General features: G+C 43.4%; 1 protein-coding gene across 1 annotated transcript in view; it reads right to left on the bottom strand.

The window, feature by feature from the left end:
• pkdcc (protein kinase domain containing, cytoplasmic) overlaps nt 1–14851 on the bottom strand; it is a 63438-nt gene extending 48587 nt beyond the window's left edge. Inside the window, exon 1 of the mRNA XM_008125785.3 lies at nt 13867–14851. Within this exon, the coding sequence (XP_008123992.3) occupies nt 13867–14478 (612 nt within the window). The 5' untranslated portion in view covers nt 14479–14851. The remainder of the gene's footprint in view (nt 1–13866) is intronic.
• Between the last annotated feature and the right edge of the window lie 223 nt (nt 14852–15074).

Below are 15074 nucleotides of genomic sequence, written 5' to 3' on the forward strand. Positions count from 1 at the left end.
CTCCTCCACCATTTCCTTTCATTCCAGACCAAACAACATTTCCATCTTGATCTGCACCTGCCCATCACAATGGATGGCACAAAGGAGCCCACTTGGAGTAGGATGGAGAGAGCCATTTGCAATACTCTGTAAGACACATAACCAAACTCTGCATTCAGTAACCATAGAAGTAGCAGTATTATTGCTAATACTACTAAGGAAGTCACCTTTGCAGCTCTCGTTCATGTCACGTTTTCTGTATTTCTTTTGATATATCCAGTACTTGCTTTGACTTGTTTTACACTCCTTGAAATGAGCTTATAAACAAGTCAGAAAATAAATAAATGCAATGATGAGATCTTTAAGAAGGTTGTCTTTTAAATTATCTCTGCCTACATATTAGGACTCTATATCACCCAATCCAAGTTGACCAATCCATGAAAATGAATACAATCTGTTTGCACATTTGCTTATAAAGGTTCCTCTAGAATGCATGAATAGAAAACAACCCCAGAAAATAGAAACCTTGAATAGTATTGAATCCTTTTGAAGTGAACAACTTCCATTGAGCTGGATGATGCAAAGTATTTTAGAGAGGTATCCTCTATTTGGGGGGGGGGGGGGGCAAGTTAAACCGTGAAGCTGCAGAACTCGCTGACAGGGAGGTTGGCAGTTTGAATCTGTGGTGAACTCTGGTGTTAGCCCCAGCTTCTGCCAGCCTAACAAGTTTGAAAGCATGCAAATGTGAGTAGATCAATAGGTACAGCTTCGGCGGGAAAATAATGGCGCTCCATGCAGTCATGCTGGCCACATGATCTAGGAGGCATTTACAGACAACACTGACTCTTTGGCTTAGAAATGGAGATGAACACCAAACCCCAGAGTCGGACTCTATTAGACTTAATGTCAAGGAAAACCTTTACTATATAGGATTTTGCTAGCTCCTCCAATATAACTCTGTGGTCCCATTTACACTGACCATACAATGTCATTTCAAGCTGCATTATATGACAGTGTAGATGTGGCCTGAGATAATTTCCAGCAGAAACGTACTGCCTTCAGAGAGATGGGGCGGGGTATAAGAATAAAATTATTATTATTATTATTATTATTATTATTATTATTATTATTATTATTACTATAGATCACCAGGAGAGTCTAGAAAACTCCCACACAGGACATATTTTGTCCAATATGAATAAGTGAAATAGCGGGTACTGGGGCCATACAGTAATATCTTGCGGTTCACATCTTTCCCAAAAATGCAGAAAAAGCATTTATTTTTTTACAACATTAACTAAGCTACCATTACCTTAACAGCAAAAAAAGTTAGTGGCCAGCTAAATGTCATTTTAAATCAAGTTCTGCTGTACTAGTTGCAGAATGTGACATTCTTATTTAATTCTCCCTTTCTGTGGTGCCATTTCCATCTGTGCTAGCCAATGTTCTTTTAGGAGAAGAAACTCATGATGACCTTAACAACTGGGTAACTAAAGATTTTGGGGGGAAAACATATTTATTGCCCTGCAGAATCAGGCTTGCCTTTGTAAGTTAGCAAGAACATTTTGTCAAGTAAGTATTCATTAACATGTCTCTTGAAAGGAGACACAGTCTAGTGACAAGAGACATGGTAAGAAGCAGGAAAGGCTCAGACAGTTGAAGAACAACATTGTTATCAGGCAGGCTGTCAGCTGGATGAGATTTACAGGGGACTTACAGGGGGAGCGCCCATGTCAATGGTTGTAAGGAAAAGCCCACCATTATTTTAAAGAAAGAGCAATGGGGGTGTTTGGTTTGAAAAGGCACAGGGTGATATATTAGCTAGTGGTGGATAGTCAGGAGGGAAAAGTCAGTATTTCAGTTTTCCCTAATTAAATTATTTTGTATGTATGCATGTACAATAGGCCACATTGACTGACTTTAGAGGTGTGGAATCCTCATGAAAATGCAAAACCTCTGACAAAAAACCTGAGAGGTTTTTTCCCACCTTAGAAAACACCTCCCTAAGAATCTCTAGTTCCTCCAGTGGGACTTTTATGAGACACATTTTTCTGACAATATATCAGTCCAGATCTATGGAGGTTGGGGCTTCCAGATGCCAATGTATTAGTGATGCAATTATTTCTTGAGATAGTGATAGGAACCGGGCATCCAACAGCATCTGGATGCCAATCCTGCATCAGTCCCTTCTTCCTGCACAACCCAATTATGCCAGAATGGTTTCCCTTTAGCCTAAAAATTATTTTTTGTACTGTAGGGTAGGAATGAAATATCAGCTCTACAGTATCTTCCTAAGTGGGACGGATGAGCCCCGAAACAGACAACACACAATAATTTTGGCCAAAGAACTGCCAAGCCAAACTCTACTTTACTCACAGCTCCCCTTGAGACAAATAAAGGTTATTCCAAGCATCAATGTTTTATAGAACTTCAGAGTTCTATAAAATACCTAACTTCTCCTGACATTAATTCTAGTCATGTCTGACTCTGGGGGTTGGTACTCATCTCCATTTCTAAGCCGAAGAGCCAGCATTGTTCATAGACACCTCCACGTCATGTGGCTGACATGACTGCATGGAGCATCGTTACCTTCCTGCCAGAGCAGTGCCCATTAATCTACTCATGTTTGCATGTTTTCAAACTCTTAAGTTGGCAGAAGCTGGGGCTAACAGCAGGAGCTCAGCCTGCTCCCCTGATTCGAACCGCAGACCTTTCGGTCAGCAAGTTCAGCAGCTCAGTGGTTTAACCTGCTGTATCACCAGGGGCTCTGTGTATATTCAGAGTTACACAAGCGATACAATGTGCATGAGCAATACCTAATGCATCATCCATATTAGAAGTCTATGTGACCACATAGCCAGGGACTATTTGTTGTTTAAGATGATGCATTTATTTAATATCTCCTGTAGTCTGGACTGCCATGGGATATTTAAAGGACCAGCCCTAGATTTCTGCAAAAGCAAGGGAATCAAGTTAAGTTCTGAGGACCTGGACAACATCTTGCTATTTAAAACCTTTTTAAAAATATGAACATATGTTTGTATATGTACACAATACATTTTTCGAGTTGTTCAAAGGGGTTTATATCCAACAGTTGAATATAAACAAAACATCAACAGAAAATTCAATAATCAATCAAAAACAGCTGTGGAAAGGCTTCAATCAAACCTAACCAAAAGAGAAAGCTTTCATAAACCTTTAGAAATTACAGATGTACTGCCCTTAACTACTGCTACTGATAAAACATTCGAAGTAGTGTGTGTGATCCCGATTCCTTAGTATCATCATTCTTCCTTGTTATGAAAGAAGACAAAACAGGCTTGTTGGTGTTGGATAATGATCAGTATAGAATAAAGACAAGAGAGGAACTACTGTCCAAAAACTTCCAAATATAATGGTTTCCCTACAGACAGACCTATAGCCAGGATTTTGATTTGGGGGGGGGGGGGGAGGTTGAGTCTGAGTGAGAGAGGATCTAGCCTAGCAAAGCCTTTGTATCATTATCCCAATACCCCCATGCATGTGGGATATATTGAGCATGGTGATCAGATCATGATATGAATAAACATAACAGTTTAAATAATAAATGTAAGGCCTTCTCGTGGACCACTGAGAATTTCAGGGGGGGGGGGCTGAAGCCCCTCAAGCCCCCCACGCCAGCTACATGCCTGCCTACAGACAATTAGTAGAATGACTAAAAATGGATATAAACACATTTGGGTTTGTTACTGATAAACCTGAACTTGAAAATGTTTTGGACTCTGGAGATGAGCACTTAATTGTTAAGTTGCATAAATAGCTGTTGAAATATGAAATGGAGGAACAGATGAAAGATTGTATAGATAATTGGGCACAAAAATGTGGTAAACAAATACAAACGGAACACTGGGAAATAATCTGGATAAAGAGTTTAAATATGTGCGGGGAAGTCATAGGGAAGAGGGAGCAAGCTGGTTTTCTGCTGCCCTGGAGACTAGAACAGAACAATGGCTTCAAACTACTGGAAAGGAGATTCCACCTGAACATCAGGAAGAACTTCCTAACTGTGAGAGCTGTTCAGCAGTGGAACTCTCTGCCCTGGACTGTGGTGGAGGCTTCATTTTTGGAGGCTTTTAAGCAGAGGCTGGATAGCCATCTGTCGAGGGTGCTTTGAATGTGGTTTTCCTGCTTCTTGGCAGGGGTTGGACTAGATGGCCTCCAAGGTTTCTTCCAACTCTATGATTCTATGATTCTAAGAATGAAAACTGGCGAAAAGATGTCTAACTGCCATTTAATTTGCTGTTGTCATTTTTACGACACAGAATTTTTAAGCTGTGTGCCCAGGAAAGTCGAGAGTCAGGTCTGCTCAAAAGAGAATTAAAGGGTATATAATTTGTGCTGAGTGATCCTGTATATAGACTGAAATTTCCAGCCACGAGTTCGTATTTCTGACTGAAGATTACAGACTGCTCCAGCATAAGGAACTATTTGTGGATAAATAGGCTAATTCACTAACGCTTTGGAGGCCCTTGGCAAGCCGTCAGTCAGCGCAGATGGATGTGCTGCTGAGTTGGAGAGAAGTCCGGGAGAATAGGTGGTCTCCAGTGTATTCCTGCACTCAAGGAAGCAACAACAGGAAAAATGAGCTTCTGTTCCTGAAAGCTCTCTACACTTTTTCTGGACACTAAGAGCTTTGCTTTAGGAAATTCACCTCAACGGCTTGGGTTTATTTATAAAGTCTGTCCCTCCTGTCAAAATTAAATCAGAAACCAGAAAAGCCTAGAGAAGGGGGTGAGGTGGGGGGGCTGCCAAGAGATGGGATTTCAACCATTCCCAGAAATGTATATAAAGAGATCAATGAACTGACACATTTTTGCTAGTCACCAAGAGAGTGAAGCTGGTTTTGCCATTATTAACATCAGCCTGCAACTGAGGAAATCTGATTTAAGAGTTCTAAAGGAGAAATTAAATTCTCATAATGCTTGCATTGCTTAAGGTGGGGAATTTGTGGCCACAAAATCTGACCATGGTCACCGATTTGAATGGTTTTAAGATTGGGGAAGATGGAAAAGAATTAGGCTTATTCATGGGCTATCCATGAATATTTATTATGATGAAAAAAATGACATGATAAGATTTGTATCTTGTCCTTTAAGTAAAATATTTTCAGGACAATTTAACAAAAGATAAAACTATCAGTAAGCAACTGTGAGAACGACCTGACAAACAGTAAACATATTTAAAAGGTGTTGAAAAGTAATTGTGTTTACCAAAAGCTTAGAAAAGTTGTTAGAGTACAGCTTTTAGCATCCCCTGAAAAGCACAACCCCTGGTCATGCTGAGGGAATCTAAGAAGTTTCATCACAAAAGGTGAATTTCCCAAGCTTTGTAATTCCGCTTGAAACTGAAAAACTAAGAGAATAGGCATTAGATCAGTGGTTCCTAACCTTTGCGCCTTCAGGTATTTTGGACTTCAGCTCCCACGCTTCCTAACAGCTGGTAAGCTGGCTAAGATTTCTGAGAGTTGAAGTCCAAAACACTTGGAGACCCAAAGGTTGGGAACCACTGCATTAGATCAATTGCCCTGATTGCAGCTGTCAGAACTAAGAAGGCCCTTCCTTCACACTGTCACACAATTTACCTGAGCAAATGATGACCTTCAGATAAGCTCTGGATACACAAACATACAGACTGATAGGATATTATGCAATTCTAAATAAGAACCTCCTGTTTCAGAGGACCCTCGAAGAAGGTCACTGACTTTATGCTCTGCTGTGATTTTTTCCAAGCACTGTCATTGTTAGCAACCAAAGCCAGTGACTATGCGGCTTTAGGATTGTGGAAATTGTAATCCAACCTATAGCAACGCACAACCCACTTAACACTGCATGCAAATACAGTAGAGTCTCACTTATCCAACATAAACGGGCCGGCAGAACATTGGATAAGTGAATATGTTGGATAATAAGGAGAGATTAAGGAGAATCCTATTAAACATCAAATTAGGTTATGATTTTACAAATGAAGCACCAAAACATCATGTTAGACAACAAATTTGGCAGAAAAAGTAGTTCAATACACAGTAATGCTATGTAGTAATTATTGTATTTATGAATTTAGCACCAAAATATCACGATATATTGAAAACATTGACTACAAAAATGCATTGGATAATCCAGAACGTTGGATAAACAAATGTTGGATAAGTGAGACTCTACTGTAGTGTTATATCTTGGATGTTTGTATAGGCAGACGGTGGTAGCAATTGGAAGAGAAAGCTTCTGGCTCTGAACCATCCTTAGAAGCCACTAATTTGAGATATAGGCAATGAAATATCAGTTTTAAGATATCAGCCTTCTCCTGCCATATCACTACTGCAGCAGCCAGAGTTATAGAATCTTTGCCTTGGAAAGCAATGTTTCCAGGCTCTGCAAGAAACATGATTTAGTAGGGTTTTTCTTATGTCCTCATAAAAAGAGCCTTGAACAGAGACCAGCCAAGAGCAGAATAAAATCAATTTGAACACAGCTTCATTCAGCTGTGTTCAAAGACAGAACAAACCTCCACAGGGAGAGAATACGTTCAGAATTCTAGAAATTTTACTTTGCCTGCACGCCTGTCTCAATGCTTTGACTGATTCTCATCTGGCGCTGAAAGGAGGATCTCTAGAGCAAAATAAAATCTTCTGCGGGTATTGGGGTTGGCAGAAAACAGATCTTGATCTGCTAGTAGATTTCCAAGAGATTAATACTCAAGGATTGTTTATTCTCAATGGTTTAATAGCAACAATGATATGATTCTCCTCCTCTTTAAATTATTCTGCTGAAGCCTGAAAACCTAGGATAACCAGGTTTTCTTGGGGACAAACTGCTCCTTTCACTTTTGGTTCTCAGCACAAGTTTCGCAGTTCAGAGTTCCTTAAGTCAAAGTGGATTTCTGGTTAAATTAATTAGGGTTTAATAAAATACACCTTTAATAACTGAAATGTGCAGCATCCCTCTTGAAAGTTTAAGATAGACTACTGTTGGCTGCCTTGCAGCAAATGGAATAAAGTCTCTAGATAAAATTTTAAAAATGGAACTCAGAACAACCTTAAAACAGACTGAAATCCCATTTTTAAATTCTGAAAAAGACTGGAGTTCTAACATATAAAACTGAGTGGGTCTTATCCCAAATATCTTCCTCTAGTAAACAAAATATATATATTTGAAAAGCACTCAGAGAAATCATAGGTCTATGCCTTTGACCTAAAGTGTGTCTGTCTAGATTGGTCAAGTTCATTTTGATCCAGAGGCTTTGCATGATGTACAATGGCATGAATTTAGTGTTCACTCACACTTTATCTACCTCACTCTGGGAAAGAGCAATGCTTTTACCAGACTATGCAGAACAAAGCTGAATTAAGACAGTTAGGTAAGAGAATTAAAAATCCCATTCAACTTCCCTCAGGCGTAGTTGGTATGGTGTGTATGTGCAAAATTAAGTCATTTAACCCTCCATACGAATTCTGCTCTCTCAAATGAAATTATCCTTCAATCCCCTAATTTCTAGCATCACTTAGAACTTAAAAATTTCAGATCGGCATTTATAAATACAGTTAAAGCATATTTATAAATACAGTTAAAGAATATTGGATGGCCTGAAAACTTACACACTGAGTGCAATTTGGTTAGTAATTATTAATTGGTCTCCTTTAAGTTCTCTTGGAATGTGAATCCAAGGAACAATCATAATAGTCACATACAGTAGAGTCTCACTTATCCAACACTCGCTTATCCAACGTTCTGGATTATCCAACGCATTTTTGTAGTCAATATTTTCAATATATCGTGATATTTTGGTGCTAAATTCATAAATACAGTAATTACTACATAGCATTACATTACATAGCATTACTGCGTATTGAACTACTTTTTCTGTCAAATTTGTTGTATAACATGATGTTTTGGTGCTTAATTTGTAAAATTCTAAACTAATTTGATGTTTAATAGGCTTTTCCTTAATGCCTTTTTTCCTTAATTCCTTTTCCTTATATTATCCAACATATTCGCTTATCCAACATTCTGGCGGCCCGTTTATGTTGGATAAGTGAGACTCTACTGTATATGAAGATGCCAGCCATAGGTGAAACTAGAACAGGGCCATACAGCCCGGAAACTACACAACACTACATTCACATATGTAGCCTTAAGATGTTTGGGGGGTGCATAAGGAATGTAAAGTGTTCAACTGTATTATTATTAAAGTTGTGAGCAGCTTTAGGTCTCCATCCAGAGAGAAAAGTGAGGTTTAAATAAATATAACAACAACAACAACAACAACAACAACAAGACAATGTGAGGACAAGTGACAAGGGTGGGACTCTTGAAAGTGACCTTCTAGGAAAACAGAAAATGTGAAAGACCATCATTTTAAAACATGCAAGAAGGGAGTTGGGGGAATTTGACGATTCCAAGATTGCTTCCTATGCATTATTGAAGAGACTGATTTGCTCGGGGACATCAAAGATAAATCTAAATATTAACAGAGTGCCTTTTTCTGTTCCTCTGCATGCTTTTTAAACATAATTTGCCTGATAAAGAAGCCAGTGGGGTTTCAAAGGCTTGCATGAAGTGCTTTATCCATTTTAGTTGGCCAAGAAATATAACCCACAAAAGTGGGTTTGTGGATGAAGTTGAACCACCTTGGGTGCATCTACAGTGGATGTAGATTCTACACTGTAGATTTAATGCAGTTTGACATAACTTTAACTGCATTGGCTCAATGTTATGGAATCCTAGGAGTCAGTGAGGCACCAGCATCATGTGGCAGATAAAGCTTAAAACCTTCCACAGATATATAAACCTCTCTTGTCTGGTGTACAATATACCTCACAACCTCTGAGGATGCCTGCCATAGATAGATGTGGGAGAAACATCAGGAGAAAATGCTTCTGGAACATGGCCATACAGCCTGGAAAACTCACAGCAACCCAAAGCTAAAAACCTTTCAAACTACAAATGCTATTTTTTTAATTGTGTCAGAAGCAACTTGAGAACATACTGCAAATCGCATCTGGCATGAGAAAATTGAGCCCGGATGTGTTACCATCCTGCTGGGAGGCTTCTCTCATGTCCCCGCAAGCTAGAGCTGACAGATGGGAGCTCACCCCATGTCATGGATTCTAACTGACAACCTTCAGGTCAGCAGTTCAGCTGGCACAAGGGTTTAACCCATTGCACCATGATTCCATAGCATTGAGCCAGGACAGTTAAAGTAGTACCAAACTGCATTAATCCTACAGTGTAGATGCACCCATTCACCCTACACAAGCATAGCCCTACAATTCCACTTTAGTACCATGGTCCAGTCTATATAATCCAGGAATTTAGAGAGGAGGATCTTTATTATTCCCATTCAGAGAATCCTAATGCATCCCCAAAATACAAATCCCAGGAAGCCACAGGGTGCAGTATTAAATTAGAATCTGAGTGTTATAGTTGTGAATGGGCAGTATCAACAATTATTATTACTACAATCCCTCGGTTTTTCGAACCCCCAAATCCATTGCACAGAGTAAGTCGGGTTGAAGTTGAGCAGGATAAAAAACTTTGAAAAGTGCTTTCCTTAGGACTGAATATATCCATAAGAGAAAGAAGAAGAAAGGCTTGGGGAAGTTTTTTTTTTTTTACTGCAACTCCCAGAATCCCCCAGCCGGATACAGGAATCAAACAGACTCAATGAGGACCAGCACTCTCGATTCTGCCATATGTTCCACAATATAAAAGCCAAGATTAGTAGTCAATTCCATAAACCATGCTGATCTGTGAAGGGACAGTACAGAATCCTTCTGGGTGGGGAAGAGATCTGGGGTGCATCTACATACACGGTGGAATTAATGCAGATTGACTTCACTTGAACTGCCCTGGCTCAATGCTCAAGAGTCCTAAGAGTTGTAGTTTGGTGGGCCATCAGCAGAACTCTTGGGCAAGAAGGCTAAAGAGTTCTCTTTAAACACCCAGTTTAAATAAAACGCCATCTTCCCTCTGCCCATTTTAATAGCCTGCAACCATTGTTACTGACATGACATTGGGTTGCTGTGAGTTTTCAGGGCTGTATGTTGTGAGTTTCCGGGGCCATGTTCCAGAAGCATTCTCTCCTGACTTTTTGCCCACATCTATGGCTGGCATCCTCAGAGGTTGTGAGTTCCACTAGAAACTAGGCAATGGGATTTATATATCTGTGGACAGTCCAGGGTGGGAGAAAGAACTCTTGTCTGTTTGAGGCAAGTGTGAATGGTGCAGTTGGCCACCTTGATTAGAATTAAATGGCCTTGCAGTTTCAAAACCTGGCTGCTCCCTGCCTGGGGGAATCCTTTGTTGGGAGGTGTTATCTGGCCCTGATTGATTCATATAATCGCTTTCCTTTTCCAAACGAGCTGACACGCAGTTTATTGGGAGGCGAACTCCAGTAGCACCCTGGCATAGTGTGAACACGGAATCCGAGTATAATGCTTTACCTAGCCTTCTGTTTCCGCAGCTGAAAGGGAATCTACCAGAAAAGGGGTCTCCAAGAACCCAACAGTCCCTGGAATAGGAGTCCAAGTACAATTTCCAGTCTGTCTCCTCCGAAGTCCATCCCAAGAGGATTGATTTCCAGGAGTTGCTGAGAAGACTTGCAGATCTGGAAGTCAAGATCGCAAATCTCTACGGAAGATCTCGCCTCTAACGATCCCAACCCAAGCCTTAGACCTTGAAGACCGGGACTGCCGGCAACCGATCCTGACGGGTGCATTTATACTACAATGGAGCTTGACACCCCTGTCATGGCTCGGTGCTGTGGACTCTTGGGGTTTGTGCCTCGGCCTCTTTGGCTGAGGAAACTAAAAGACCTTGCCAACAACCCCCGGGATTCCATGGCATTCAACCAGGGCAGTTAAAGCGGGATCAAACTCAATAAATTCTACAGTGTAGAGGCACTCCATTCTGGATTCATTCGGGGAGCAGGCTCGGCGCGTTCTCCCACTTAACTTCCAAATGAAGGCAGCTGCAGCTACACTGTGAAATTAATGCAGAGAGAAAGAGAGAGTTTAAACTCTCTTTCTCTTTCTTCAATGGGCTTCAGCACCCACGGATCTTGGTATCCCCGGGGGTCTTGGAGCCAAACCCCAGCGGATACCAAGGATCCACAGTTAATCCCACCGGCTCCTGAGAAAGCAAATCGTCTCCGCTGCCACCCGCGAATCCTTCTCTTAATCCGGTTCCTGCTTCGCTTGAGCGACACGGATTCGTTCCCGAATCGAGGCATGTTGACTCCGCTTTATCTGCCAAGGCTTAATGCTATGCAGTCATAGGTGTTGCAGTTTGGTGGGGCACCAGAAAAGGCCTTGCAAAGCTAAAAATCCCGGGTTTGCATAGCTTTGAAAGTTTGTCACGAGTTCTACCCAGTTGGGGGGGGGGGGGGGGGGAGGACATGAGCCCCTTAAAAAGGACATTAAAGGGGGGATGTGTAGGGACTTTCCCTGAAGCCCGAAGAGGTCGAAAGAGAATGGATCAGGATCACAGAGATGGAAGAGACCACAAGGGCCATCCAGTCCAACCCCAACACAATACATAACTATCCTGTCCCATCTCTTAACCATCTCTTCTCCAACCTAAACATACCCAGTTCCTTAAATCGTCCTCATAAAGCTTGTCTTCCAAACATTTGACCATTTTAGTCGCTCTTCTTCGGACCATAATGGTCAATACTGACCCTCTTGATTGCGTGGCCCAGAATGAGGCACAGTCTTCCAGGTGAGATCTGACCAAAGCGGAATAAAGTGGAGCTATGCCTTCCCTCAATCTAGAAACTATACTCCTCTTGCAGCACCCTGGAATCGCATTGGCTTATTAAGATGCTGCATCGCACTCTTGACTCCTTTTAATCTTGGAGAGAGACAGCCCTGCCGAAATATTTGATCGGATGTCACATTGAGGAGGGAGCAAACTCTCCACCTTACTGATTAAAAAGCAATGGATTCAAACTATAGGAGGACAGTCAAAGAATCCTAGAGTTGGAAGAGACCCAAGGGTCCTCCAGTCCGGCCCCCTTCCTATTTGTATTAACCTATATCGCTATTATTATTATTATTATTATTATTATTATTATTATTATTATTTATTTCTACCCTGCTTTTCTCTCCGGAGGGAGACTCCACACGGCCCCCTTTACCCTGACACCCCTACCTTGCCATTCTCACCATTATTACTATTACTATTATTGCAGCATTAAGGAATAATAGAATCACAGAATCCTAGAGTTGGAAAGGACCCCAAGGGTCTTCCAGACCGGCCCTGTTCCTATCTGGGGGGACATTAGGGTGCCTCAGCCTATATTATATTATCCTTATTATTATTTTCTCTCTGGGTGGAAATCCAAAGTGGTCCCCTTTACCCTGACACCCCCCCCCCCTTTGCTTGTCCTCCCTATTATCATCATCATTGGGTTGATGAAGACTTTCATGGCCGGAATCGATGGGTTGCTGTGAGTTTTTCGGTTTGTACAGCCATGTTCCAGAGTTTCACCCACATCTATGGCAAACATCCTCAGAGGTTGTGAGTTCTGTTGGAAACTAGGCAAGTGAGATTTGTGGAAAGTCCAGGGTGGGAGAAAAACTCTTCCACAGATATGTAAACCCCACTTGTCTAGTTTCCAGAAGAACTCACAACCTCTGAGGATGCCTGCCATAGACGTAGGTGAAACGTCAGGAGAGAATGCTTCTGGAACATAGCCATATAGCCCCCAAAACTCACAGGATTCCATCATCATTATTGTTACAGAATCCTGGCGTTGGAAGAGAGTTTAAGGGTAGACCCCTTTCCTACCTGGAGGACATAAGGGTGCCTCGGCCTATATTATATTATATAATAATAATAATAATAATAATAATAATAATTCTTATTATTTTCTTTCTGGATGGAGGTCCAAAGCGGTCCCCTCTACCCTGTCCTCCCTATTATCATCATAATCATTATTATTATAGAATCCTGGAGTTGGAAGAGATCCCAAGGGCCATCTAGTCCAACTCTGTTCCTACCTGGCGAATAATAAGGTGCCTCAGCCTATATTATATCATGTTATATTATATCATCATCATCATTTTCTCTCTGGAAGGAGACCCAAAGCAGTCCCCTTTACCCTGACACCCCTTCTTTGCCTGTCCTCCCTATCATCACCATTATTGTTGTTACAGAATGGTGGTGGTGAAAAGGGGCTCAATACCAACCCTGTTCCTACCTGGAGAACATTAGGCTGCCTCACCCTATATGATATATGACATTGTATCATCATCATCGTCATTTTCTCTCTGGAAGGAGACCCAAAGCGGTCCCCTTTACCCTGACACCCCCCCTCTTTGCCTGTCCTCCCTATCATCATCATTATTATTGTTACAGAATCCTGGCGTTGAAAGACAACTCAATACCGACATTAAGACTTTGTTTTTTCGTGTCAGGAGCGACCTGAGAAACTGCAAGTCGCTTCCTGTGTGCGAAAATTGGCCGGAGGTTCCCCGAGACACCCGGAGGACCGAAGTTTGCCCGTGCCTGCTCTATCAGCTCCAGCTCCATAAGGGGACACGAGAGCAGCCTCCCACAAGGATGGCGGAAACATCTGGGCAACGTCCTGCAGACGGCCAACTCTCTCACAACAGAAGCGACCTGCAGTTTCTGTAGTCGCTCCTGACACAATATATATATACTGTGTGTGTGTGTGTGTATGTATGTATATGTGTGTGTGTGTGTGTGTGTGTGTATGTGTGTGTGTGTGTATATATATATATATATATACACACACATTATTATTCCAGTATTGCAGAATCCCTGCGTTGGGAGAGAGCCCAGGGGCCACCCGTGCATGCCTGCATCCCACCGGCCAGGCGGCTCCTACCTGGAGGACGTTGGGGTGTCTCAGGCGGTGGAGGAGGACCATCTCCTTGAGGACCTTGTAGGAGGCGAGGCGGTAGCAGTCCTGCGGGGCGCGGTGGAGCTGGGCGCAGCGGGCCACGTCGTGCCCGGAGAAGTCCACGGCCTTGAGGGCCACGGGGCGGGGGCGCCCGTGGCCGTGGAGCGCGGCTTTGTAGACGGCCTTGGTGTAGCCCGAGCCCAGGAAGCGCACCTCGCCGGCCTCCCGCAGGTCCGCGCAGCCCAGGCGCAGCGGGCCCAGGGACAGCTCCAGGCGGGAGGCTGCGGGCGAAGCGGGAGCGGACGAGGGCGAAGAAGGGGGCCGGCCGCGCTCGAGGTCCATCAGCCGCCGCTCCAGGCGCGCCGCCCGCGGCTCCCGGTAGCGCAGCACTTCTTCGTAGCGCTCCCGGATCTGCTGAGCCAAGTCCCCTCGACTGAGCCCCTCGTTGCCTTCCGAAAGCGGGGCCCCCGCCTCTTCCTTCTGCTGCTGCTGCTGCTGCGGGTCGAAAGCCGGGATGAAGAAGAAGACGTTGAGCAAAGTGCCCAGCAAGAAGGAGAGGCAGAAGCCCGCCGCCGCTGCCAGCTTTCGCCGCTTCATGGCCACGCGTGGCTTCGCTGCCGCTGCTGGAGGCGATCAGCTTGGCTGCGATCTGCCTTGTCACATTCCAGATCGGGAGCAATGGCCAAAAGGGAGGAAGGAACCGAAACAAATCCCCACACCTCCTCTCCGGCTTCAAAGAAGACCTCCCTCTTTCCCGTCTCCCCCTCCCTTCCCCTTCCCTTCCCTCTCTCGCTCCCAGAATTTATTATTATTAGTCCCGGCTCTTCACTACTGTAAACCCCGCATGACACTTGCCTCCTTGGGTCCAAACCCTACAGAAGATAGGCAGACACACACTCCTCCCCTCCCCTGCCTGGCTCCTCTTAGGAAGCCCATATAGGCACACGATCCAATGCGAGGAGGGGGGAAAGGCACCGAACAGGGTTCTAGCCCAAGACACACACACACACCGTGACGCCGGCTGATTGACGGCTCGGCTTCGCCAGTGGAGAAGAGGGCGGCCCGCAGGGGTGCCTGGGAAAGGTAGTTTTTAATCCATGGAGGGCAAAGGGAGGCCCGAGAGGGAGGACTACACTTCCCAGAGGCGCTCAATCTTCCTCGCTCCACACTCGCGGGGAGAAGGGGAGGCAGGG

Source organism: Anolis carolinensis, chromosome 1 (genome assembly GCF_035594765.1).
Source record: "Anolis carolinensis isolate JA03-04 chromosome 1, rAnoCar3.1.pri, whole genome shotgun sequence".
In the NCBI taxonomy this organism is placed as follows: Eukaryota; Metazoa; Chordata; class Lepidosauria; order Squamata; family Dactyloidae; genus Anolis; species Anolis carolinensis.